Source organism: Lentinula edodes (genome assembly GCF_021015755.1).
Source record: "Lentinula edodes strain Le(Bin) 0899 ss11 chromosome Unknown C8R40scaffold_9, whole genome shotgun sequence".
In the NCBI taxonomy this organism is placed as follows: Eukaryota; Fungi; Basidiomycota; class Agaricomycetes; order Agaricales; family Omphalotaceae; genus Lentinula; species Lentinula edodes.
The window spans coordinates 198,091-220,263 of record NW_025764315.1 but is presented as its reverse complement, the minus strand read 5'-3'; the positions used below and the strand labels follow the sequence as shown (position 1 = coordinate 220,263).

The 22,173-nt window shown below is 45.9% G+C and overlaps 14 protein-coding genes across 14 annotated transcripts; 6 read left to right on the top strand and 8 right to left on the bottom strand.

Moving 5' to 3' along the window:
* Nucleotides 1-64: 64 nt before the first annotated feature.
* Nucleotides 65-797, bottom strand: C8R40DRAFT_1159540 (uncharacterized protein; the record flags this gene model as incomplete). The annotated part of the gene is made up of 4 exons (XM_046229894.1): nt 65-160; nt 207-421; nt 472-550; nt 585-797. 4 exons carry the CDS (start codon nt 795-797, stop codon nt 65-67), a joined length of 603 nt encoding a protein of 200 aa, XP_046088599.1.
* Nucleotides 798-908: 111 nt separating this feature from the next.
* On the bottom strand, nt 909-2,905 carry C8R40DRAFT_1094061 (glycoside hydrolase superfamily). The gene is made up of 5 exons (XM_046227636.1): nt 2,674-2,905; nt 2,261-2,624; nt 2,021-2,192; nt 1,573-1,968; nt 909-1,515 (listed from the first exon to the last, which is right to left on the bottom strand). Exons 1-5 carry the CDS (start codon nt 2,850-2,852, stop codon nt 986-988), a joined length of 1,641 nt encoding a protein of 546 aa, XP_046088598.1. The 5' UTR covers nt 2,853-2,905; the 3' UTR covers nt 909-985.
* A 25-nt stretch (nt 2,906-2,930) lies between these two features.
* C8R40DRAFT_1159538 (glycosyltransferase family 58 protein) lies at nt 2,931-4,402 on the top strand (the record flags this gene model as incomplete). The annotated part of the gene is made up of 6 exons (XM_046229893.1): nt 2,931-3,057; nt 3,117-3,216; nt 3,274-3,579; nt 3,630-4,042; nt 4,094-4,229; nt 4,279-4,402. The coding sequence occupies 6 exons, from the start codon at nt 2,931-2,933 to the stop codon at nt 4,400-4,402; spliced, it is 1,206 nt and encodes a 401-aa protein (XP_046088597.1).
* Nucleotides 4,236-5,992, bottom strand: C8R40DRAFT_1094055 (DEAD-domain-containing protein). Its single transcript, XM_046227635.1, has 5 exons — nt 5,491-5,992; nt 5,260-5,438; nt 5,067-5,207; nt 4,877-5,017; nt 4,236-4,823 (listed from the first exon to the last, which is right to left on the bottom strand). The coding sequence occupies exons 1-5, from the start codon at nt 5,971-5,973 to the stop codon at nt 4,418-4,420; spliced, it is 1,350 nt and encodes a 449-aa protein (XP_046088596.1). The 5' UTR covers nt 5,974-5,992; the 3' UTR covers nt 4,236-4,417.
* Nucleotides 5,993-6,121: 129 nt separating this feature from the next.
* C8R40DRAFT_1039990 (26S proteasome subunit P45) lies at nt 6,122-7,782 on the top strand (the record flags this gene model as incomplete). Its single annotated transcript, XM_046223879.1, has 7 exons — nt 6,122-6,154; nt 6,209-6,782; nt 6,839-7,131; nt 7,191-7,359; nt 7,410-7,478; nt 7,528-7,583; nt 7,645-7,782. 7 exons carry the CDS (start codon nt 6,122-6,124, stop codon nt 7,780-7,782), a joined length of 1,332 nt encoding a protein of 443 aa, XP_046088595.1.
* A 383-nt stretch (nt 7,783-8,165) lies between these two features.
* C8R40DRAFT_899308 (uncharacterized protein) lies at nt 8,166-9,584 on the bottom strand. The gene is made up of 3 exons (XM_046236618.1): nt 9,262-9,584; nt 8,596-9,208; nt 8,166-8,531 (listed from the first exon to the last, which is right to left on the bottom strand). The coding sequence occupies exons 1-3, from the start codon at nt 9,549-9,551 to the stop codon at nt 8,529-8,531; spliced, it is 906 nt and encodes a 301-aa protein (XP_046088594.1). The 5' UTR covers nt 9,552-9,584; the 3' UTR covers nt 8,166-8,528.
* A 559-nt stretch (nt 9,585-10,143) lies between these two features.
* On the bottom strand, nt 10,144-10,411 carry C8R40DRAFT_1094051 (uncharacterized protein; the record flags this gene model as incomplete). The annotated part of the gene is made up of 1 exon (XM_046227634.1): nt 10,144-10,411. Exon 1 carries the CDS (start codon nt 10,394-10,396, stop codon nt 10,145-10,147), a length of 252 nt encoding a protein of 83 aa, XP_046088593.1. The 5' UTR covers nt 10,397-10,411.
* A 731-nt stretch (nt 10,412-11,142) lies between these two features.
* C8R40DRAFT_1067708 (uncharacterized protein) lies at nt 11,143-12,014 on the top strand (the record flags this gene model as incomplete). The annotated part of the gene is made up of 4 exons (XM_046225934.1): nt 11,143-11,402; nt 11,454-11,492; nt 11,539-11,643; nt 11,753-12,014. The coding sequence occupies 4 exons, from the start codon at nt 11,143-11,145 to the stop codon at nt 12,012-12,014; spliced, it is 666 nt and encodes a 221-aa protein (XP_046088592.1).
* A 120-nt stretch (nt 12,015-12,134) lies between these two features.
* C8R40DRAFT_1094047 (pyrroline-5-carboxylate reductase) lies at nt 12,135-13,453 on the bottom strand. The gene is made up of 6 exons (XM_046227633.1): nt 13,382-13,453; nt 13,032-13,326; nt 12,809-12,977; nt 12,511-12,760; nt 12,392-12,463; nt 12,135-12,334 (listed from the first exon to the last, which is right to left on the bottom strand). Exons 1-6 carry the CDS (start codon nt 13,404-13,406, stop codon nt 12,204-12,206), a joined length of 942 nt encoding a protein of 313 aa, XP_046088591.1. The 5' UTR covers nt 13,407-13,453; the 3' UTR covers nt 12,135-12,203.
* On the top strand, nt 13,454-14,106 carry C8R40DRAFT_1247893 (glycosyl transferase). Its single transcript, XM_046233648.1, has 3 exons — nt 13,454-13,745; nt 13,801-13,939; nt 13,991-14,106. The coding sequence occupies exons 1-3, from the start codon at nt 13,475-13,477 to the stop codon at nt 14,100-14,102; spliced, it is 522 nt and encodes a 173-aa protein (XP_046088590.1). The 5' UTR covers nt 13,454-13,474; the 3' UTR covers nt 14,103-14,106.
* Nucleotides 14,107-15,168, top strand: C8R40DRAFT_1094043 (S-adenosyl-L-methionine-dependent methyltransferase). The gene is made up of 4 exons (XM_046227632.1): nt 14,107-14,267; nt 14,323-14,559; nt 14,617-14,685; nt 14,734-15,168. Exons 1-4 carry the CDS (start codon nt 14,148-14,150, stop codon nt 15,118-15,120), a joined length of 813 nt encoding a protein of 270 aa, XP_046088589.1. The 5' UTR covers nt 14,107-14,147; the 3' UTR covers nt 15,121-15,168.
* Nucleotides 15,169-15,268: 100 nt separating this feature from the next.
* Nucleotides 15,269-16,240, bottom strand: C8R40DRAFT_1168221 (uncharacterized protein; the record flags this gene model as incomplete). Its single annotated transcript, XM_046231149.1, has 1 exon — nt 15,269-16,240. The coding sequence occupies one exon, from the start codon at nt 16,238-16,240 to the stop codon at nt 15,269-15,271; it is 972 nt and encodes a 323-aa protein (XP_046088588.1).
* Nucleotides 16,241-17,992: 1,752 nt separating this feature from the next.
* On the bottom strand, nt 17,993-19,052 carry C8R40DRAFT_898072 (nascent polypeptide-associated complex subunit alpha). The gene is made up of 6 exons (XM_046236616.1): nt 18,946-19,052; nt 18,650-18,897; nt 18,522-18,599; nt 18,275-18,472; nt 18,152-18,218; nt 17,993-18,096 (listed from the first exon to the last, which is right to left on the bottom strand). Exons 2-6 carry the CDS (start codon nt 18,893-18,895, stop codon nt 18,077-18,079), a joined length of 609 nt encoding a protein of 202 aa, XP_046088587.1. The 5' UTR covers nt 18,896-18,897; nt 18,946-19,052; the 3' UTR covers nt 17,993-18,076.
* Nucleotides 19,053-19,162: 110 nt separating this feature from the next.
* C8R40DRAFT_1040173 (uncharacterized protein) lies at nt 19,163-22,064 on the top strand (the record flags this gene model as incomplete). The annotated part of the gene is made up of 7 exons (XM_046223894.1): nt 19,163-19,738; nt 19,794-20,399; nt 20,458-21,066; nt 21,119-21,322; nt 21,386-21,537; nt 21,587-21,715; nt 21,773-22,064. 7 exons carry the CDS (start codon nt 19,163-19,165, stop codon nt 22,062-22,064), a joined length of 2,568 nt encoding a protein of 855 aa, XP_046088586.1.
* Nucleotides 22,065-22,173: the final 109 nt, after the last annotated feature.

Below are 22,173 nucleotides of genomic sequence, written 5' to 3'. Positions count from 1 at the left end.
TGTTATCGACGATTGTTCTATTTATTTACTGCTTTCGTATACATACACATGCATCATCTAATTGCTATGGAGGTCGTGAAGACAATGACATTTGTAATGCAACGAATTCGCGTAAGTCTCGATAAACCTGCAAAAGAATGGGAAAATGGGGGAGGATGTTCTTTTCTGGTTGAGGAAGCATTTTATGGAAGGATGAGAGTATTTACCGGGAAGCAAACTTCAAGTCCAACACTGCCTGTAGCTCCCTCTTTTAAAGCGACCAAGTAGTAGCGGATATCCCACCTCTTGATTCCCTCATTTATGACAACGTCCCTTAGAATAGTATATGGTACGAAGCGTCTAGTAATGAATAGTGTGAGCGGCGGTAGCCCTTTATGAGTCTCAAGTTGAACTCCGTGTTCAGGGAGGACGATGACGGACTCTACATTCAAATGAGTACCAGTGTGAGGGGAAAAGCGTGATTTCACAGACCGTGAATAACTTGTGTACAACGCGTCCACACAAAGAAGATAGTGGCCAATAATATGAGGGTGCGAGTGAAAGATCCAGTCTAGTTCATCGAACAGAAATTAGGAGGATTAAACGAAGGGAAAGGCATTTGGGTGCACTTTAGGCCACGAAATGGATATTATGAGTGGGATTATCGAATGTTTCCATGACCAAGGAGAAGCATGGCGAATGACAGAACCACTCCCATCTCGTGCAAGATGCCAATTTTCAACTCGATATTCGTGAAAGTAGTCTGTGCGGAGGATAGAGAATTCAGGATTTGTTTGCAGTGGGTGGAGACGCTGCATGAGCGAAAAGCAAGCCGGAAATTCCGGACCGCAGTGATCTCACTGACTGCCTCTCGGATGTGTGTGTACAGGGTTTTTTTAGCATTCTCAATCTAAGTAGCATATTTAATCCATGCGAAAGATTGAGTGAAGGATAGTTCGAAATTATATACAAAACAATATTTGGTTGAAACCAAGAGCCATAATTATCAAAGTTGCCTTGTAATTCCAGAAATCTTATCTTCTGCATCTCTCAACCCCTGCACAAAGCCTTGTCGAAAGGAGCCTCCTTCCGGCCCCCAAGAATCACCAGACCCACTTATCCCAGTCCAAAGATACTGACCAAGGAAGCCCAGCCTTGACCCTCCATATAACGCGAATTTCTGCGCAGTAATAAATCCTTCCTGATATCCATTCTGGTAGTCTTTCATCTCTGGGGACAGCGTTGACGTAAACGAAGTTGTATTTTGTCCCGAAAACTGTCGACGGTGTGCTATTGCGTGGCTACGATGGCGGTATCTCGATGGGGATGCTTCACTTGATATAGAAAAGGTATTATCTCTGCGAGGGACCAAGTTACCAGCCGTTAAAGTGACTATTTCTGGCTCGAGCAGTTGGATCATATGGTATTGCTCCGAAGTAATAGGTCCAGAACCGTAAGAGAAGAACGACGAAGGGAGCGAGTTGTTAACAGCATTGAGGAAACACCAGTCAGGATCACAATCTTCCTTCTTGTACGCTGAAGTTTGTATGTTTTTTCATCTGGGGAAACAAGTCGAAAATGTAGAAGACGTACACCAAAAACTGTTTCCTGGAGTGTCCCGGGTGTAGGCAACATACTGAGCCGTACAAAAATCACGTCGAGCTTGCTGAGGGTCTGACTCGTTCTTCAAACTGTCGGGAGTGAGCGCACAAGACCATTCTCCAATGATGAGGTTGTGCAGTAAAGTGTCATTAGCACTAGCAAGTTGAGAAGTAACTGTAGTTTGGACGTCGGTCGTGTGATTTTCTGCAGGTTCGGCGTCGTCTTGAGGCGTATACACGTAGTAGGAATGATGATCTTGAACACTGAAATCGGGAACTTTGGCGGAAACGTAATCTTTGAAACGATCCAAGTCGAAAGCGTCATGAAGATAGACAGGAAAATCTGGCAGAGAACATGCACTTCTGATGACATTAGTAGCGAGAGTGTCTAAGCGCAAGTTCAGCAGGATGGTTTAACTCATCAGATACCCAGTACTCGCAGAAATCGGTAAGCTCAGAACAATCTTCCGGTTCATTTAATATCTGGACGCCGGCTACATTGGAAACGAAGCACAGTTCCGTTGCGAGATATTGAACAACTTGCAGAGTCTTCTCTTGATACGTGGAGTTGGCGCACAGATTCGCCTTTCCATCTGATATACCCGAGTGAGGCTATAGGCCATGGATAATGAATACTAATGAATACTTAGGGGAATGTCTTCGACGTCATATCCACTTACTTGACCATTTTGGCTTCCCGGAGCTCCGTGCAAGTCTACGATAACGGCGATATTCGACGCTTCAGCCATGTTGATAGCACGAACGACATGAGGCCATGCATTCTCGTAGACAGACGAAAGGTTTGCAAAGGGAGTGTCTTGAACAAAGTTCGGACCAAGAGACCAGTAACCGATGGGAAGTCGTACGGTGTTGATACCAATGCTCGCAAGATAGTTGAAGTCTTGCTGTGTGATGAAAGTATCCCAATGCTTTTCAAGTATAGCTTGAGGATTACATCCGCCGTTAGCTATATCGATTTCTGCAATTTTGGGCTCTGCTGCACATTCGAAAATGGAAGGAACCATCCATTGCTCTTGAACAAACCTACAGCAATTTTAATGTACGTCTACGCGAGATGTGTATTTGTGCTCACCAAGAACCAAGGTTTACTGACTGCTGCTGGCGATACCGAAAGACTGATGCGCGTACTGGGTCATATGGAGCAAAAGGCTCGGCAGAAATATAAGGCGTTTGATAGTCAGATTGAAGTGCGGATATGTTTTGGCACAAGACTCGAAGAGCAAAGAGAGGGAAGAGAATAAATGTAAACATATTGAAGCGGAGCCAGCCGCAGTGAACCAAAGTCAAAGTGAAAGTAGTAGAAGAGGGGAATGCGCGGGAAAATCCGACATGGCTCTTGCTCTCATTCGGCATATCCGACTGCTATTCACAGACTTCAGATACTTCTGGGTGTTAGCCCTTCTTGTAGTCATTGGAGATGCCATTCTCTCAGAACTTATCATTCATTTCATCTCTTGTAAGTCGCCTGATAATCGGAGAGTCTTGTACAATTTCTTATCCAAGAATCATTTACAGACACAGAAATCGACTGGGAGACTTACATGATCCAAGTCGAACTGTATCTTAAAGGTGAACGAGATTACTCAAAGATTTCTGGCCCTACAGGTCCCCTTGTGTAAATCATCTTTATCTTCAGTGAGACCTGGAACATGGGTGCTGAGATCGTCTATAGCTACCCCGCTGGCCACGTGTACATCTTCCGCTTCCTTCATGGCATCACAGACTCAGGGAAGAACATACGATTCGCACAACATCTATACGCGCTGCTCTACGTCTTATCCGTCGCTTTCACTGCTGCCATTTATGGCAAAGCAGGGAACATCCCAAACTGGTTGTTATTGATCCTTCCACTTAGTAAACGCCTCCATTCTCTTTATATATTACGTCTCTTCAACGACTGTTGGTCTGTTGTTGCTGTTCAGGCCGCGATATTAGCAATTCAGAATGATATGGACGATATCGGCACGCTCATTTTCAGGTATGTGCGCGACGTGGATTCCGTAGACCTCATTTTCATCCGTACCTCAGTGTTGCTCTGTCCGTGAAGATGTCAATTTTACTCTACTTGCCTGGATTATTGGTCATCTTAGTGAAGCGGAACGGCCTTGTGTACACTTTACGCAAGACGTTGAATATATTGGGAATCCAAACGATGCTGGCCTACCCCTTCATTCACAAGGATTGGCGTGCATACGTCAATGCTGCCTTTGACTTTTCTCGTGTGTTTCTTTACAAGTGGACGGTCAATTGGCGTATGGTGCCGGAAGACACGTTTCTAAGCCAAGGATGGGCAAAGGGACTTCTGATTGGACACCTATCAGTGTTGATCATTTTCGGGCTCACGCGATGGTGCAAAAAGGATGGCGGAGTATGGGTCGTCTTGGATCGCGCTCTTCGTCGACCAACTCTTCCCGCCGGGGTTGCGCCAGTCACTCCTGATTGTAAGCTACCATTTCCTACAGACTAAAGACATACTTCATACTTTCGCATAGATGTCGCCACCACAATGTTCACTTCCAACCTAATTGGACTCATATTTGCCAGATCATTGCACTATCAGTTCTACTCGTGGTACGCTCAACAAATACCTTTTCTAATTTTCAGAACCAGATACCCGATGCTCTTAAAGTGTGTCCCCTGTCTTTTTTTCGATCTTTGTTCGCTGAGAATACCTCAGGCTACTACTCATCGGAGTGATAGAATATGCATGGAACGTATACCCATCTACTATAGTATCATCTTCCGCACTATTGGGAGCAAATGTGATTACATTAGCTGGCGTTTGGTCTGTTACTGCCTGACCATCACACAAAATTTCACCGTCGCCCTCCTCTTGACGCCCGTTTTCGGGTTGGCATTCCAGCCTCAACCACATCGTCATCTCTGTCCCTGTCATCTCGTCGACCACCCTCGCCACCCCTCTTACGTTTCTTGCCACTATTTTGTTGCTCCTTGAGCTCATTTGCAGCGACACGACAGGCTTCATTTGCTCTTTCCCTCAGTAAAGCTATTTCCTCCTTATCGGTCTCCCATAATTCCATCTTCTTCCCTATGACCTTTTCGATTCGTTGTATGAGCTCCACGTCGTATTGTGTCACGAGGGTGATGGATTTTCCTGCTCGACCTGCTCGGGCTGTGCGACCAACACGATGAATGTAATCTTTTGAGTGCGTTGGGATATCAAAGTTGATAACTATGTCCACTGAAGGTATATCCAAACCTCTAAATGAAATAATCAGACTTAGGCAAATTATGTTCGAATAGACTACACTCACCGACTGGCGACATCAGTGGCGACAAGCACTCGTTGGCCACCACTTTTGAATTTATTCAAAGAACCTAATCTTTGGCTTTGACTGAGCTGCCCATGAAGAGGGATAGCCGGGAAGCCCAATGTACGCAGGATGATCGAAAGTCTATCAGATCTGTGAGCAACTGAAGCAGAGTATTTCTGGAATACCACACCTTGCAGCATCGTGAACGGTTCTTGTGAAGATAATGATAGAGTTTTGAGCTAGTGTGTTGGCCAGGTAGATCAAATAAGTATCCTTCTCTTTTTGCGGCATTAGACAGTAGTATTGAAGCAGAGTCGAAACAGTTTGGTATCTGTAACAATTTTTAGTTGTGCTTAGCGAAACGGGATGGACATAAAGCTCACTTAGACGATACTTCCACCCGGACGGGATTTGACAAACTTGCTCGTTGTAGTTTTGCGACTTTTGTAGACATTGTAGCAGAGAATAAGTATGTCGACCTTTCTTTCGGTATGACTTTGAGAATCTTGTCGATTACTGGACCAAAGTCCATGTCAAGCAATCTATCAGCTTCATCTAATACCTGCAATCAAGTTGTTATATATCGTTATAGATCTGGGACCAAATGTACGCACCAAGTATTTGAGATTCCGCAAGCTGAATCCTTTCGTATTCTCCAAGTGATCATTCAGTCGTCCAGGGGTTGCTACAATGATATGTGGCTTTTTGGCAAGCGCGACAGCTTGAGCAGTGATTTCCATTCCTCCTACAATCACTGCACATCGTACGCCCATCGCAGATCCCAATGCTTCAAATTGTTGAGATATTTGATATGCCAACTCGCGAGTGGGAGCAAGCACGCAAGCAAAAAGTCCTTTTGGTTCATCCCAGAGTTTTTGCAGTATAGGAAGGGCAAAGGCGGCGGTTTTTCCTGAACCAGTAGAAGCGACACCGATGATATCTCTTCCTTCCAGTGCATAGGGGATGGATTGCTGCTGGATTTCAGTTGGCTCAGTAAACTTGAGTTGTTCGAGAGCTTCGAGGAGGGGCTTTATTAGACCTAGAGAGGAGAAAGAGACAGGATCCGTAGATGTGCTTGCTTCTTCTGGTAAAGGCATAGTGCGGCTTCAAAAAGAGGAAATTGGAAAGAAATTGAACTTAGGCGCCCTAACTCAAACCAATTTGGAATGTTTATTCCCACCGGTCGACGCGTCATTCAGATGCACCGCGTATCTGCGCTTTGCACTTTTGTTTTCTACTTGCACCATGGATGAAATTGGGATTGAGATACAGAAACATGTACGCTGGTCAAAATTGATTGACATGCTATATTCTTCTCATATTGCCCTTCAGGAACCGACTTTCGAGTCTGTCGTAACGGAGAAGACTGCTTTGTTTCAGGAGTTACAGGAGGAGGATTTGTACACCAAGTACAAAAAGTTATCGCGTCATCTAGAACTCTTAGAAATCCAAGAAGGGTACATCAAAGATGAACAGGCCAACCTCAAGCGTGAACTCATTCGTGCGCAGGAAGAAGTGAAACGAATTCAATCTGTTCCTCTGGTTATCGGTCAATTCCTTGAAGCAATCGACCAGCACACTGGTATTGTTGGCTCTACAACTGGATCAAACTATGTTGTCCGAATTCTCTCTACCCTCGACCGCGAACTACTCAAACCATCCTCCTCCGTCGCTCTTCACCGTCATTCAAACGCCCTTGTAGATATCCTACCACCAGAGGCCGACTCTTCGATCTCAATGCTAGGTGCATCAGAGAAGCCTGATGTGACATATCAGGACGTGGGTGGAATGGACACTCAGAAACAGGAAATCAGAGAGGCAGTTGAATTGCCTTTAACGCATTTTGATTTATACAAGAAAATCGGTATCGACCCTCCTCGTGGTGTTCTACTATACGGGCCTCCTGGTATATTGTCTTAGTTATACATGAAATTGTCGTCTCACCGAAGGCTATGCTTTTAGGCACTGGAAAAACTATGCTAGTTAAAGCCGTCGCCCACCATACGACCGCATCCTTCATCCGGGTCGTCGGTAGTGAATTTGTCCAGAAATACCTAGGTGAAGGGCCTCGTATGGTCCGAGACGTCTTCCGTCTTGCGCGAGAAAATTCCCCTGCGATCATTTTCATCGACGAGATTGATGCCATTGCTACAAAACGTTTCGACGCTCAGACGGGTGCGGATCGTGAAGTACAGCGAATTCTTATCGAATTGCTTACTCAGATGGATGGTTTCGACCAGGGCAGCACTGTGAAGGTAACTCGTTATTTCTGCTTCTTCCCGTGTCGATTCACTTACTTACGCTTGAACTACAGGTTATCATGGCCACAAACCGCGCAGACACGCTTGATCCTGCCCTCATGCGCCCGGGTCGCTTAGACAGAAAAATAGAATTTCCTCTTCCATCTAGACGAGAGAAGCGACTTATTTTCCAAACTACAACAACCAAAATGAACTTGGGTCCTGATGTAGATTTGGAAGACTGTCAGTTGGATTCTCTAGACTTTAGCACATTCATTGACAATTTTATCTAGATGTTTCGCGACCTGATAGATTGTCTTCCGCAGATATTGCTTCCATCGTACAAGCTGCTGGTCTGCAAGGTCTGTGTCTCTTTTGCGTTTCTCGTGTGATAGCTCATCGTACTTTCAGCTGTTCGCAAGAATCGTTACGTGATTTTGCCGGTCGATTTTGAAGAAGCGTGGAAAGTTCGTTGTTTGGTTATGCTTGGCGATATAAAAAATTCTAATGTCGTTTTCTTTTCTTCAGCAAACGGTCAAGAAATCAAACGAGACCCACGAGTTTTGTACGCTGATTGCTCTTTTCCTTGTTATCAACGACTCAGCTTGTTCTCTTTCTAGACCGGTAATTCTTCTGGATTTCCTCTATCATCGTTGTATATGGTGAGTGCCCTCTTGTCGTTCATTTACCCTTAGATCTGACGCGTTTTTTCTTAGTTGTCTTTTTAATCTGAGAATACATCGAATTCGACCATCTGAGACGAGTAAATACTATAAAATTGAAAGAAAGCTCGAACTTCACTTTGGCTTCTCTTCGATATTCTCCACGAAGGGGTGTCCATTCTTCAGAGCAATATCGAAATCCCTAGTGTCACTATGTCGGTTTTGCTTCTCGATTTCATCTAGAAATCCTGTGAGTAGGACCACTGCCGAGAACTGGGGGATATTCTGTAGTCAGTTGAGTGGCGATATGATATGTTGTAAATTTTGTGAGTATTTCAACTATTTTGTCGTCCCCTACTAATAATTACTAGGTTGTGTACAATGTAGACCTCAATAAATCCCTCGGGTTTTGTTACATTTCTTGATTCGATTGACTTTGCCTGCTATCGCTCTTCAACACTCTGGACGGCGTCATGAAATATACACGCGCGTTCTCATTTTATGGGAGCTAGATGAATGTGCACACATTACTTATTTGTATGTTTCCCCTGTTGTTAACAGTACCTTTGTATATTGTAGAGGTTCTGAAGATCTTTGGGGTACATTTCTTTGTTTGCAATGCAATAATCGAGTCTATTATTATTGGCTGAACCTTTTTTTCTATGATATAATCCAAGGCCAAAATGCAATCCCACAGGTCAGAGGATCCGAGTGAGCAATATTAATGAACTGTTGAAAGCCATGACGGCGCTACTATTGGAGGATGGGTAAGTTCGTGGGTCTCAGACTCTTATGAATAGTTTCGTTCAACACGCACCTTACGCGACATTCTCTGAATTCCAGGATAACGACGTGAAATGCTCCCTATATCAAGCGGTATAGAAGTGTCCCTTCCGAATGTCTCGTTCTGCTGGGGTGGATCCGAGGTCGGAGGCGAGGGTGGACGATAGAGATCGCTGCAAGTTTTATCTATCGCTGTGACTCTACGACCCGAAGGAACTTCAAGGTCGCGTGGGGCGTCACCAACAGACAATGCGGACACTTGCGGAGAAGGATAAGGATTAGAGATTTTACGTGCTGGGGTGACAGGACTTTTGTGTGCGCGACCTCCTAATAGAACCATTGTGATATGATGTTGTACGTTCGAATGCTCGGGAGATGCGCAGAGATCGTGATCGTCATGTTCGAAATTCCGGGCTTGGACAGAGGTGTAATTTAGATCAATTGCGTCCTCAACAATTTTTGGTGGAGGACTTCGAGTTTCGTCCTCGGAAAGAGACCGCGACTTTGAGTCTAGGGGCGGGGGTAAAAAGGTTATCACTCTCCGTGAAGACTCAGCAGACATCCCTGTCTTCTTTCCCTTGCCGAGGTCCATCCCTAGGCTGCCTAGTGTAAACTTTGAAGACGTGCGTATTCCAAATTCATTCTCTCTAAATTGTGGAGTCTCAATGAGGAACAAATAGTTTCGAAGGTGTCAACTTGCCTGGACGGTTTCATTTTCTTCTTCGCCGGTTCTAGTGTCCCCCATTCTTCACCTTCACCCATGGGTAACGAGTCGTACGGATTGGGTTTAAGGTTGGTTCGAGCACTTCGCGAGGTCGTGTCCCTATGTTTCTTCGCTGACGCGATTTTGCGGGCTGGTAAACGCGAGGATCGTGGAGATAGAATCGGAGAGTGCCTGATAAAATTTGTCCGATGCTTTAGATTATTCGAGTTCAAAGTTTGGTTTGGGACCTGTACTTGTAGTGGTCGATTCGGTGGAGTGGTAGTCATATGTGCACGTAGCGGGCTGTACGTGAATGCCGGATCGTGAATTTCCGAATAGATATTGTCTTGGGGACGGAGCGGGTATATTGAAGCAGGTGCAGGAAATTTCGTTGAATCAACACAGGAATGAGCATGCGAGATAGCCAGAGCATTAGGTGGATGATATGATGAGCTCGAATGAGGAAGTGGTGCATGCAATTCGAGTCGGTGAGATGGAGCAACAGGAGAGGAAGCATGGCCTCGATTCAAATGAGATTTCAAATTGGCGATGCTAGCAACAGGTCTAATTGGCGATGAGAAGGTACCGGAATTCTGACGAAAACGGGGTGCATGTGAACCAGGAGCTATATGGGGGAATATATGCGCCACTGGATACTTATTATGGCCATTGTTCTTTGCGTCAGAGAGATTTGGTATTGAGCTGGGAAGACTCGAAGGGGTATTGTCGTTTTGAGACTTGACCAAATGATGATTAAGTGGTGTAGCTGGTTTATCAATGTCGATATCATTGGAGGTAGACGGGGCGACTAATTTGGACTTTTGAGCTTGAAGCCTGAAGCAATCGATTATAGTTCCCTTCGCCAATCCAGACTTCGATGTCAGCAGCAGATCCGGTTTGGGAGCAGAAGAAATAAACTTTTGAGCACGAGATGCAGCGTTGATTCTGGCGATGTTGAATGGATTTGGCTTGTAAATAACGGTCTCTTCTCTAGTGGAGAGGTCAAAGTCATTGAGCAGTTTGGTCTCGTCAAAAGCAGGAGCAATATTCGAAGAAGCATCTCCAGAGTCGGAGTCAGAGTCAGAGTCAGAGAAGTCCAAATTGTGATTGCGAAGGTTGAAGGACCAAGCATCAGCCGCGGATGGCATAGTGGTGGTGGTGGGTCATCAAATTCAAAAACGAGAGCCTGAGAGCTGCATAATTTCCGTTTATGGTCTTTACACATGACTCTGTACTAACTGACGGCGCGCACTCGACTTATGTAGCCCTTTCATTTCTGTGTAAGTCAGGCTGACGATGGCATGATGATCATACTAAGTGTTGCAGTTGTCCAAGTACTAGACCTGTCCATCTACATCTCAACTCCCTCCGGTAAGGGGGACAGCCATTTTTGCTTGAGGTTGTTGGCCCTCACAAAGTTTCGTGTGCCGCCTCGCTCGCAACTCCGACCTTGTCTCTCAAGAAACGGAGGGTTCGAAGCACCCGAACAAACCATTGTAGCACTGAACTGGACCGCTATAATAGATGTGATGACCAGCAGTGAACCATTTTGCTGTTTCAGCAAAGAGAGATGATCATCCATAACAATCTCTTTGTAGTGTTTATCATTCAATTCATCAGCGTAAGTGCCATTTGGATCTTTTGATATGATGGCCTTGTTCAGAGGCAGCGGAGTTCTGATCATCGCCTTTTCACAGTGAAAAACCCACCTGGATATCAGGCCAGTATCAGGCTCACAATCCTCTGGGATCCCTCGTCTCGAAGATATTGGGTGTAACATTACGCTGGTCTCACAATGGATAAAATTCTACTCAGGTGCGCATATATCAAATGGTTCACACAAACATTGATTTCACTATCTATGGAAGCATTTTCGCAATGCTTCTGTATGGACCGTTGAAGTCCGCCTGCCTTATTTTCGATGTGTCCTCACCCGTACTCAATGATACAAACCTCGAATTCATGGTGAACTTCACTCGAAATTCCACAGATCCATCTGAATGGGGAGTGTGGGCTTTTGTGGAGAAATTTCAGGACAATACCCTTTCTCCCGACTTTCTGGACTTGGTCCCGGTTATGGTGTATAATCAAAGTCAACTATCCGGATTTTTATTGTTGCATCCCAATTTCGTCGAAACGTGTGTTCTAGTCAAAAGAAAATCTCTTTTTGGGCTAACTAATTGTTCTAGAAATGTCACACTTCAAGCATTCACGTTCAATTCCACCAAGTAAGTTATTTTGGTAAGTTATTTCGGTGAAGCGCTGAAAACCTAGGAAAATGTTGATGCCGTTTGGAAACAAATCGAGTACCTTTCTATTGCCAGCAGCGCCAACAATAATAACCACTGTAACAAGAGTTCCTGCGTTTGAATCGACCAGGTACGTTCAAGTCTGCTTGTACTTTACATAGACTAATTATTAGTTTGACCGAGAGTAGTGCATTTTCCACTGTCTTTTCTTCGACTCTAACTTCTTCGACTCTGTCAAGTCCCTGTGGTTCCAATCGAACGATCGGCGCCGTCAGTGGTGGCTCATCAACTCACACGAATGTGATTGTTGGTGCCACAATCGGATCGTTTGCCTTCGCTCTATTGACTTTGGCACTTTTGACTATATGGTTACGAAGACGTCGAAAAATCGCACCTTCGGAGTTTTTCGGAGATAAAATGGTTCGAGCACCATACTCATATTCGGAAGGCTTTGGCCTCAAACATCATTCAAACGATGGTGCTGAAAACGCCCGAAGTTGAGAAAAGGAGGTAGCCTGCTGAGTACGGAAATTGGATAAAGACCGTGGATCCTATTTCAGTAGAACCAAAGGTTCAGAGTTTGTGCATGGTCAAGGTATGCATATCTGCGCGCACTTGTATTCGATATGAAGTTTCTTTTTCCTTGTGTTAAGTGAATAACCGATACAACTACGTATTATACTTGATTCACTACTGCCGCTTGTTCGGTTGTCCCAGTTCGCTAGCCCGGTCGGTCGCAACTTGGATACAACGAGCTATCGTTGATCTAACCTTCCCATCTTCCAATGCGAGTAATCCTGCGATTGTGCATCCCCCGGGTGCTGAGGCGTAAAATGTTAGCTAGACTAAGATGATTTCTGAGAAATATTATTGCATACTTGTAACCGCATCTCTTATTTGCGCAGGATGTTGTCCAGCCTGAAGCACCATGCGAGCAGCACCTTGTAAAGCTAGCACAGGATGAATATAAACCAAAATTCACGCCAAGAGAACTCACTCTGCGCAGCCAGCTCTAAGGCTTCCGCACGAGGAAGGCCCATCATTACGCCTCCGTCTGCCATAGCTTCAAGAAAGATGCAAGCAAAAGCAGGGCCAGATCCAGACAGTGCTGTACACGCATCAAAGTGTTTTTCATCCAGAAATCGACAACGGCCAATAGAGGAAAATATTTTTAAGATGATAGCGCCATCGGTTTCCTCGCTTGGAGAACTAGGAATTGTTGATACCACCGTCATGCCTTCGCGGATCTGAAGGAGATTTCAAATTTAGACAAAGGAAAAGGCGAACGGAGATACCTTGCAAGGTGTATTAGGCATTGCTCGAATGACTTTTGTAGATGGAAAGACCCAGTCTGATAGCTGAGAGATTGTTACACCGGCAAGTATGCTGATGAGCAGCTTTCCGTCCAAAGCTTCCTTCATGCCGGGCTCGGATAAGATAGAATGCGCCAACTGCGGTTTACAGCTGCATGAACGCGTTTGAGCTAAGATCTCAAATATATAGCCAGATTAGACGCACCATAAAATGACAACGTCGGATTGCTGTGCGGCTTGTACATTTTGCGAGACGAATATCTCTATATTTTGAGCCAAGACTCCCATTGAGGCAAAAACACCTTTGAGCTTGACCGCGCTAACCTCTCGCTGCACACACGCAAGAAAGCGAGAAGGTGATGTTTGATCACTCGGCGATCCCGTTGGCGTCAGTGTTCCAGGTGTATGCGACTCCCACTTTTCGAGGTTATATGGGATACGAGATACGTCCAGACTGTCAATGACTCCAGAAATGATGGCGATGCCCATGGTTCCGCATCCTGTTATTTAGTGAATCATTAATCGGTTTCTACCAGTAGACCAAAGTGGTATTACCTAGAACACAGAGTGTGTAGCCCATCGCAAGTCTAAGTTGAAGTCAATCAAGATGATGAAGTGAAAGAAAGTCGCACAGTTATGACCTGACTCATGCTCGCGTTCATCACCGTTGGCTCAACGCGTTTCGACGGACTCATTAAATCCGTTTTTTCTCCCTCCGTGTTGGCTAGTCTCTCGAACAAGGGGTACACTAACATAGTTGTCCAATGTGGCAATTCAGATTTTCCATATGTCCATTTACTGGCTCATGGAGAAGAATCGTTCCAGCTGGAGAAAGATGGCGTGACGATAGAGTGCTGGAAATTCAAGCCTTCGTTACAGACAAATTGCGAAAGAGCTGACTTGGTGATTAGCCATGCTGGTACGAGTTTGAAATGAGAATAAATGATGAAAAAAATAAAACAGTAAACATCAAGGTTCTGGGACAATCGTCGACGTGCTCCGCATGGACAAGCCTCTGATTGTTGTTCCCAACCCTACACTAGCAGATAATCATCAACAAGAACTTGCTACAGCGCTGGAGAAATTGGGTCATTTGCGGTCTTCCACGACATCGTGAGTTGCTCCTCCACTTCAAGGAAGAGAATCCAGCGCTCATTTCTGCAGACAATTGGCTAATACAATTCAAGAATTCGATGCTTCATCTCTGACAAAGTTTCCGCCTTTCGATGGTAGTAGATTTCGGAAACTGTTAGATGAAGAAATGGGCTTTTTCTGAAACTATATTTCTTACTGTAACCACCATCATCCAATATCATCTCACATGGCCCCTCGGAGTGTAACATCTGCTACTATCTCTGAAGATCCTCTGGCGTATGAAGACAAACACGTACATTCAGTCTACGAACAGATCGCACCCCATTTCTCTTCTACTCGATATAAAGTGAAGCAAGTTGTATCCTCCCACACGCGTCTCTTCAACTAATGCTCAACATCAGCCGTGGCCCGTGATAGCTGCGTTCTTATCTAATATCCCACCTGGATGGGTTGGCCTTGATTCTGGTACTGGGAACGGAAAGTATCTTCCTCTCCCAGCTGACAATCCCAGCCGAGTTTGGACGGTCGGCTTAGATCACAGTTTGAATCTTTTGAAAATCGCAAGAAATGCTGGGGGAGTATACCGGGAAGTTGTACAGGGGAATGTTTTAGATCAACCCTGGAGGAAGGCCTCGTTTGTACGGCGTATCTTTCACATCTACATTGGATCTAGGCTGACACTTTAGCTGCTGCAGGACTACGCAATTTCAATCGCCACTATTCATCATTTAGCAACGTATGAACGGCGAAAACAAGCCATCCAGGTTGGGCGCTCCAATCTGAATGATATCGTTTTGATGACTTCGATACAGCGACTTCTGCTAGCAGTCTCACCATCGCATGGCCGTATTTTGATATACGTTTGGGCCGTTGAGCAGGACGATCTATCCAAAAGACAAATACCTGTCGTCGATGATCCTCATTCTGTCGGGCAACCTGGAAAAGATGTTTTCGTGCCGTGGGTATTATCCTCCAGTGCTGACTCAGAAAAATTGCAAGCAGAGCAGGTTTTCAATCGATATTACCACATGTTTGCTAAAGGAGAGTTAGAGCGGCTTGTGTCCGAGGCAGCGAAGGAATTGGGATTACATGTTGGGTTGAAGAGTGAAAGTGCAGGTGCTCGTAGGGGAATTGACTTCGAGCAGGACGGCTGGGAGAGATCAAATCATTACGTTGAGTTGCGTTGTTGGGCTGTATAACAGTCATTTGTAACTTCTTTTCTTCGAATGCATTCACCGTTTTCGACATAAATACCCTGAAGACACAAGTGGTACGTGTATACTTACTACCTACATATGTTAGTACTCAGCAGATGTCAACTGGGTATTGATAAACTCCCCATGAATTCTACTGCGTCTTCAAATAAGCTGCTACAGGAACATAAGAGCCTGATACGATATCAGTAATGAAATCAACCCCCTCGGGCTTCCAACCCAAGAGTTCTTTAGCCTTTTTATTCGAACCTCGAACATCAAGGTAATTGAATCTTGGAAGGATGGGTGGACTCCATTTCTCAATGGCCTCTTCTAACGAGGCGGAGCGTACAGGAACACCAATAACCTTCCCAATGGCTTCAGCCATGTCTTTCAATGAGACATCCGTCTGCCCAACACCGTTATACACCTCTCCGGCCTTACTCTTCAACACGGCAGCGATGAAAAGGCGTGCAGCATCCTCGACGTGCAAGACAGAAGTATGGAAACTACCGTCATTGATGTAAAGGGACTCGTTCAGCTTGACAGCCTGACTCATCAACATGACGAGGAATCCCTTCCCTCCGCGACCATAAACATATGGCGAGAGGCGGATGGAGCAACCGTGAACTCCCTGTTTCTTGATCGCATTGATCTCGCTCTCTAGTCGTCTGGCTACAGGGAAGTTCGGTCGTAGTGGCGCGTTCTCGTCGCTATCTGAGCCATCCGCGTTTGGCTGAGCTCCCGCACAACCAGATGCAATTACCAGAGGTTTACCGGTGTCTTTAATCTGAGCGCAGATTGCTTCGACTGCTGCGATGTCAGTGTCGACGATCTTGTTGTAGTCGCCGGTCCAGTCGTGGTTCCAAGCTAGATGGATGATGGCATCCGCGGCAGCACTCTCGCGCGCAAGGACTTCGTGTGTTGTTATATCGCCCCGAACAGGGGTCGCACCTAGGGATTTGAGCTTCTCGTCGCCTGCCTCACTGCGGGACAGGCCTCGGACAGAGAACCCTTGTGCGATGGCAAATTCCGTGAGCACCAGGCCGATATAGCCTGTTGCCCCAGTGATGAAGAATTGTAACTTTTCACCCTTGGCAAGTTTGTTTTGGATATAAGCAGACATAGCAGATGGATGGAAATCTCGAAAATCGATATTAGAGTTTATATGATTTTTGGATCGGCTTCTTTTCGGATGAGTTCAGCTTGGTCTTGGTGACAATAATCGATACGCAATCGATATGACTACTGAATCGAATTCTATCCTGACTCTTCCCGGTCGAGTTCAGCCAGGTTCAGCCGTGTCTCGTTTCAGATTTGATTTATCTGTCACCATGATGATCTATCTACATGGCTCCGTCTAGGACGGGGTCTAACCATCTCTGCTGCATTGACAGTGAATGCTCATACTAGAGAATGAGGCGTCTAGTAGTGTATATCCATCTCGATGCTCGTCGCTATCACTCTCCAATAAGACATCCAGTATATAGTCAAACCCAGTGTTTACTAAGGAAGTGTTGCCACTGAACCAAGGTGTCGTTTTAGCTGTCAGTCGAAGATGAATAGTTTGAGATAGTGTAAGGCCGGTTCTCATAAGTTCACATTCAAAGGTAGAGGCCAACATCGAAAATGCCACATTAATGAGAGGAAGTCCGAGTGGAGGAAGGTGATACTCGGTAGTGTTGATATTGGAATAGGATATGCTGTGGTGTCTCCGGGTTGTGGATTACATGTTCGGTAAAGGCGATTGTGGAATTCCGTTGCGGTAAGCTGGTGAAGGGGTGAGGGAGAGGCCCGGAAAACTTGGGGATGAAGTCACCATAGACTAGTTTAATGACCGGGTGATGGTGTTGAGCGTTCGCTGGGCCTTCTTCCTTTGGTTCCAAGCAATCTCATAGTAGAAATAGTTCAGATCAAGTTTCAATATGGAATTGTGGGTCGGCCTTGGTGGAATATTCGATGGATTCGATCAGTTTATCGATTCGGTTTCCATCGAGATCGTCAGTGGTGGTCAGGAATTCGGGGGATGGTGAAGTCCATATCTGAGAGCCAACATGGGAGGCTTGAGCGATGAAGGTTGTCATTTTTCCGGAGAACCAGTGAAGCATACTGAGAAAGAGGGAGACTGAGGAGATATTTTAGGCACCGGAGGGCAAGAGCCGCACGACGAATGTGCATGAAAATGATTCCGGTTTCGTGGTGTGATAACAGGTTTGCTTGAGGGGCCAAACATGCGGCGAAGGACGTGTATCTAGACCTCTTGAGGATCCGTATGAGGCCAAGGGTGTCGAGTACGATCTCACACCCATTGTGAGATGACAGTCTACTAGAGTTGTTGTTTCGTAACGCTGAGAGGCATGAGACCCCTGTCCGAACCTAGAGATTTGAACTGTCTTACTGCGGGACAGGCCACGGACTAAGAATCCCTGTGTGATGGGGAATTCAGCGAGCACCAGGTCAATGTAGCTTGGTGCACCGGTGATGAGAAAAAGTGTAACTTTTAGCCCTTGAAAACTTCTTTTTAGGTTTGGAATCAGGTTCTTTTCGAGTCTTTGTCTCCTATTTGACAATGGGTCATTCTAGAGAATCGCCGCCTGCGTTGGCCTTGTTTAATACGGGGGGCGCCATCAAGCGTCGACGTGCCCAGTGGGTGAAACCAAGGGAGGTACTTAGCATGACTGGTTTCAAGGGGCTGGTTACGACAGGGACGTCGCTGTGTAGATGAACGGTCGCACCAAGGGACCGTCTTAGACAAAACAGTACCTGGGGGTGTGTAGCCGTCTATCTATCACCCACACCAAAATATAGCTGTATGACTAATGCATATGTATAGCATAGGGACCTTCAACAGCATGATCAGAAAGGAGGATGAAGCAGAATGGTCGGTCAGCTCATTCGAAGTGGAAAAACAATCATGAACGAATATGAATTTGTCCTAGAGAATACAAGTGGAACGCAAATACTACTCGCTTGCAGCCATGACTAACAGCGAAGATGTTCAGCACAGTCATTAATGATTCTTGATTTCTTTGCTTACTGGCATTAATGAGGTCTCCTCCACTTTCTTTTAGTACTCGAACAGCCTTTGCCCGGGAGCAGTTCACCTAGCATATCAGTGATGAGTCCAATGGCGGCAGAAATACTGGTTACGTTGACGTACCTGGGTCATCACTAAATCGATGTCTTTGGGATCAACACCAGTTTCATCCACAGGTCCCTCTTCCTCAGCGGCTTCCAGCTCAGGGATGTCATCATCATCACCACCTGCACCCGACGACTCCAGGTTGGGTATATCGGCACCACCTGCACCAGCAAGTTGCTGAGCAGACATTTGATTTTGCGCGTTCATGTCCTCGATCTACAAAACCATGAACAGGGATCTTGGACGCAGAAATCAGAGAGCGTACTTTAGCTTCTCCGAAGACGATGTAGCAGTCGCTGTTTGGCGACTTGTAAACATCTGGGGATGCAAGAACGAAAAGAATCTTAGGAAGATAGATAAGTAGAATAGAATGACAAGCCGGTCATTTCGTACGTTCTTGGGCCTGCGGAGAGTAACCCGAGTAATGTTGGGAACCCTCTTCAATCCGAGACTGATGAGCGCCTTGCGAGCCTTCCTCTCTGAACGCGACTGAATTTTGTCGAGGGCAGCAGCGGAGGTGGGGTCCTCGTCGTGGTCGTGGTTATGATCATGGTCATGGTCGTGGTCGTGGTCATGATCATGGACATGGCCTTCGTGGTCAGAATGATCAGAGGTCACTTCTTCGATATGTGCAGACATTTCTGTTCAAACGGAATCAGTTAGTTAAAATTTCAATCCAGCCCTTGTACAACTCGAAAATCCTCCAGAGTCCTTCCATGCCCCCACAAACAACAAATAAGACTAAGATAAACCTACTTCAATTGGGTCTGAGAACTATTGGCTTCTGGAGGCTGCTCGAGACGTTGATCGGAGAAGGTCGGAGACAATGCTTGCGTAGTTTCGGAGTTCCGTCCCGAAAGCCGATCGGCGATAACCCAACCTTTTTACCTACGCCGCTCATGTGCAATGTCAAGCCTTTATGAACTCGCACGCCAACTTCGTCTCAGCTTTACTGATACCCCAGATGCCATCTCATTAGCCGCGCTGCTTTCCTTAGCAGATGACTTGGTATCCAATTCTTCCTCGGTTGAACCCGAGGTTCTTTCTGCCCAGTTGGAGCAGGAATTACAAACCATACACGATGAGGTTGTTGATCATTCCTCAGTATATCATGCCCAAGTCCTTCTTGCTGTCCTCTTTCATTTGAAAGCCGTCCTCACGCCTCTTACAATAATCACGTTCTGGTTTGATATCTGTCTTCGTCCAGCTTTACGAGAACCCAAATTAGCGACTTCCGCGGTCAACAATGCCAAAGAGCTCATTCTTGCTGCACTGCACTCGGACGATGAACGTTATCAGGATAAGATCTGCGAATTTAGGACTAGGCTACTTGACCTCTACCTCCTTGACGCTTTGAACGAAGGCTCAGAGGAAGATGTTCTGGAATGGGCTGAACTGGATACCGCGCAACGGGAGAGAAAGTCTTGTTGGAAGTCTAATTTGGAAGACATCCTACTCCGATTTGGAGAGATGCATCCTCTTGTGAGTGATCCCCAGAGCCGGAGCACTCTACATGAATCTCACAATTGCCCTGCAGGAGCTCATGTCCCACGTCCACCAACACTTCAACCTTCCCTCCTCACGACTACAACTTCTGATGTTCATGAATTTGTACACATCTTCTCCTGTATTTGAATCACTTGCCGCCAAATTAGCTTCTCAACCACTCATGTCAACTTTACTTTCCTCTTTGCTGTACGACAATTCTTCGACTTCCTGCGCCGTGGGTTTGACTATTCTGGTCAAACTGTTGCCTATGATAGCCGTGCATGCTTCCGCTGAGCTCAAACGTATGATTCCCAGGCTCTTCACAATCTTTGTTAGAGTTCTCTGTTGGAAAGAAAGACGAAGTTTTCGCGATCAAGATGATGATGGGGTAGATTTCGTAGACGAAGATGCGCCCAAAATGCCCGCTCTTCGTCCTGAAATTGATTGGCAACAACTAGAACTCATGTTTGGAAATTCGTCCACTGCGCCTTCATCTGTGAAGCTGTTCACCTATCTGTATTACCTTTTTCCTTGCAATCTACTCAAGTTCCTCCGCGGCCCGATAGCGTACCTCACTGAGAGCGACTTAGAATGCCCATATGTCGGTGATTGGGAGAGTACATTGGATGCCAGCGAGATTAGGACAAAAAGCGAGGTAGTTGGCCTCATCTTACTGTTATATCTCGAGTCCATATATTAACAAGGGATCCTAGCATCTTATCCGCGGGCATATCTGCCACCCTCTCATCATCTGGCAAGACGCTCAGGATGAGCTATCGAAACCGGATTTCTGGAAAGACTATGATGTTGCTCGTATATCAAGTGAAGCCATGTCTCTCGACGTCAGGTACACGTCTATTGCATTTCGTGAACGTTATCGCGAAAAATCCCCTTCAGAGTATGCGTCGTCCGGCGACGAAGACCGAACGCCCGCACCTACAGAACCTGCCAGTACTCGCCCGAATGAAACACGTTTATCTCTTCAAAGCATGGTTGCGACATCTGTACTCCTCAAATCCACTGCAGACATTAAAGCGGAATTCATAACGCAACCATGGCCTCGGAGCATATTCTCAGCTGACGACGCCTCGACGGCGTCGAAACCTGCGTCGGAGGCGGATGAGTCGGTGTTTGAACTGGATAATCCGCCTACTCCCTCGCGTGTCACACAAGCCATCTCTGGTCTCCAGAGAGAGGTGCTCACCCTTCGAAATGAGCTCAACTTCGAGCTCTGGCTGTCAAGAGAGAATGTGAAACACATTGGTCGATTATTCCAGGATCGCATCATATCAAGGAATGCAGAGGTGGAAAGACAGGGATTGGTAAGTGGGTCTTTTCGAAATGTTCTGCGGTGGTTATAACTACCAGGTACAGTACAACAAACTACGAAATTACCGAACCCAGGTGGTTCGTTTGGAAAAGGAGCTCCGGGAGCACAAACAACTCGCTTCCTCTGCCAGACAAAAACATACCGACTGGAGCTCGGAATTACAAACCAAACTGCGAGAATTTAGGGAAGAAAAAAAATCCTGGGTAACTGAGGCCGCTACCCTTCGTACTACTCGGAAAGAAATCGAGGTAACTACTAATGTGTCTTCATTACTAAGGTTCGTCATTGACGATATTTCATTACTTCACAAGGCACAATTTTCTGCACAGAGCACGCTACTAGCTGAAGCCAACGCGGAAGTGTTCAAGCTCCAAACATTCATCAAAGAGCATCAACACAAGATCGACCGTCTGTATGATTACGAGGCTCAGATCGAACAGTCTCGCAAAATGCAACGTCTATGGTAGGTCTTCACCGGTTCTCTGATCTGGTCATTATCAATATCCTTTTAGGGATGCTGATTTCGACAAATTCAAGCGTCGCGGTGAGGATATTGATTTGATGAAAAGTCAGTGGAAACAAATGAGTATGCGACTTGAAAGTCTCGAACAGACTCAGATGCAAATGGAGGACCAGGCAAGGTCTGCTGCTAATTTCATTGTCTGCGAAAATTCTCCTTACTGAGAACGTTTGATCAGACAACACCGGCGTCAAATCCAAAGCTTGGAATCCCGACAAGCGCATGAACGAGCAGAAGACCGTTCCGCACGATATTCTGCTATGACTTTGGCCTCCGTCACAGCTGACAAGTCCGCGTTGATGAACGCTAATAAGCGACTACAAGAAAGGAATACAGAACTGTTAGAGGAAGTCGAGGAGCTCGAGATAATGGTGGAGCAGCTGCGCGCACAGGTCAGCGGGCGACAAGGCTTGATTTCTGAACCGCCACAAAGTCCACTCAGCCCACTCAGCCCCCCAATCATCTTGTAGAATTAATACATTACATTGTCCTGTATACATACCTTTTTCCACTGAATTCGGTGCGGTTCGCGAATGTTCTTTATCTTTCCAAATTTGGTAATTAGTAAATACGGCTTTA

Excerpts from the sequence above, each read along its gene's own strand:
- C8R40DRAFT_1094061 (XM_046227636.1), bottom strand. The coding sequence starts at position 2,852 with ATGTTTACATTTATTCTCTTCCCTCTCTTTGCTCTTCGAGTCTTGTGC. Across the intron at positions 2,625-2,673 it reads TCAGTAAACCTTGGTTCTTG|GTTTGTTCAAGAGCAATGGA; the intron begins GTGAGCACAAAT and ends AAATTGCTGTAG. Across the intron at positions 1,516-1,572 it reads TCCAGGAAACAGTTTTTGGT|CGTACAAGAAGGAAGATTGT; the intron begins GTACGTCTTCTA and ends TACAAACTTCAG.
- C8R40DRAFT_1094043 (XM_046227632.1), top strand. The coding sequence starts at position 14,148 with ATGGCCCCTCGGAGTGTAACATCTGCTACTATCTCTGAAGATCCTCTG. Across the intron at positions 14,268-14,322 it reads TCTCTTCTACTCGATATAAA|CCGTGGCCCGTGATAGCTGC; the intron begins GTGAAGCAAGTT and ends GCTCAACATCAG. Across the intron at positions 14,560-14,616 it reads CCTGGAGGAAGGCCTCGTTT|GACTACGCAATTTCAATCGC; the intron begins GTACGGCGTATC and ends TAGCTGCTGCAG.
- C8R40DRAFT_1094055 (XM_046227635.1), bottom strand. The coding sequence starts at position 5,973 with ATGCCTTTACCAGAAGAAGCAAGCACATCTACGGATCCTGTCTCTTTC. Across the intron at positions 5,439-5,490 it reads TGCGGAATCTCAAATACTTG|GTATTAGATGAAGCTGATAG; the intron begins GTGCGTACATTT and ends ACTTGATTGCAG. Across the intron at positions 4,824-4,876 it reads GCCACTGATGTCGCCAGTCG|AGGTTTGGATATACCTTCAG; the intron begins GTGAGTGTAGTC and ends TATTTCATTTAG.
- C8R40DRAFT_898072 (XM_046236616.1), bottom strand. The coding sequence starts at position 18,895 with ATGTCTGCACATATCGAAGAAGTGACCTCTGATCATTCTGACCACGAA. Across the intron at positions 18,473-18,521 it reads TCGTCTTCGGAGAAGCTAAA|ATCGAGGACATGAACGCGCA; the intron begins GTACGCTCTCTG and ends ATGGTTTTGTAG. Across the intron at positions 18,097-18,151 it reads AGGAGACCTCATTAATGCCA|TCATGGCTGCAAGCGAGTAG; the intron begins GTAAGCAAAGAA and ends CTTCGCTGTTAG.
- C8R40DRAFT_1247893 (XM_046233648.1), top strand. The coding sequence starts at position 13,475 with ATGCTCGCGTTCATCACCGTTGGCTCAACGCGTTTCGACGGACTCATT. Across the intron at positions 13,746-13,800 it reads CTTGGTGATTAGCCATGCTG|GTTCTGGGACAATCGTCGAC; the intron begins GTACGAGTTTGA and ends GTAAACATCAAG. Across the intron at positions 13,940-13,990 it reads TTGCGGTCTTCCACGACATC|ACAATTGGCTAATACAATTC; the intron begins GTGAGTTGCTCC and ends TCATTTCTGCAG.
- C8R40DRAFT_899308 (XM_046236618.1), bottom strand. The coding sequence starts at position 9,551 with ATGACTACCACTCCACCGAATCGACCACTACAAGTACAGGTCCCAAAC. Across the intron at positions 9,209-9,261 it reads AAGAAAATGAAACCGTCCAG|AGAGAATGAATTTGGAATAC; the intron begins GCAAGTTGACAC and ends TCCACAATTTAG.
- C8R40DRAFT_1094047 (XM_046227633.1), bottom strand. The coding sequence starts at position 13,406 with ATGGGCTACACACTCTGTGTTCTAG. Across the intron at positions 12,464-12,510 it reads CTTAGAGCTGGCTGCGCAGA|CTTTACAAGGTGCTGCTCGC; the intron begins GTGAGTTCTCTT and ends ATCCTGTGCTAG. Across the intron at positions 12,335-12,391 it reads AATAAGAGATGCGGTTACAA|CACCCGGGGGATGCACAATC; the intron begins GTATGCAATAAT and ends TTTACGCCTCAG.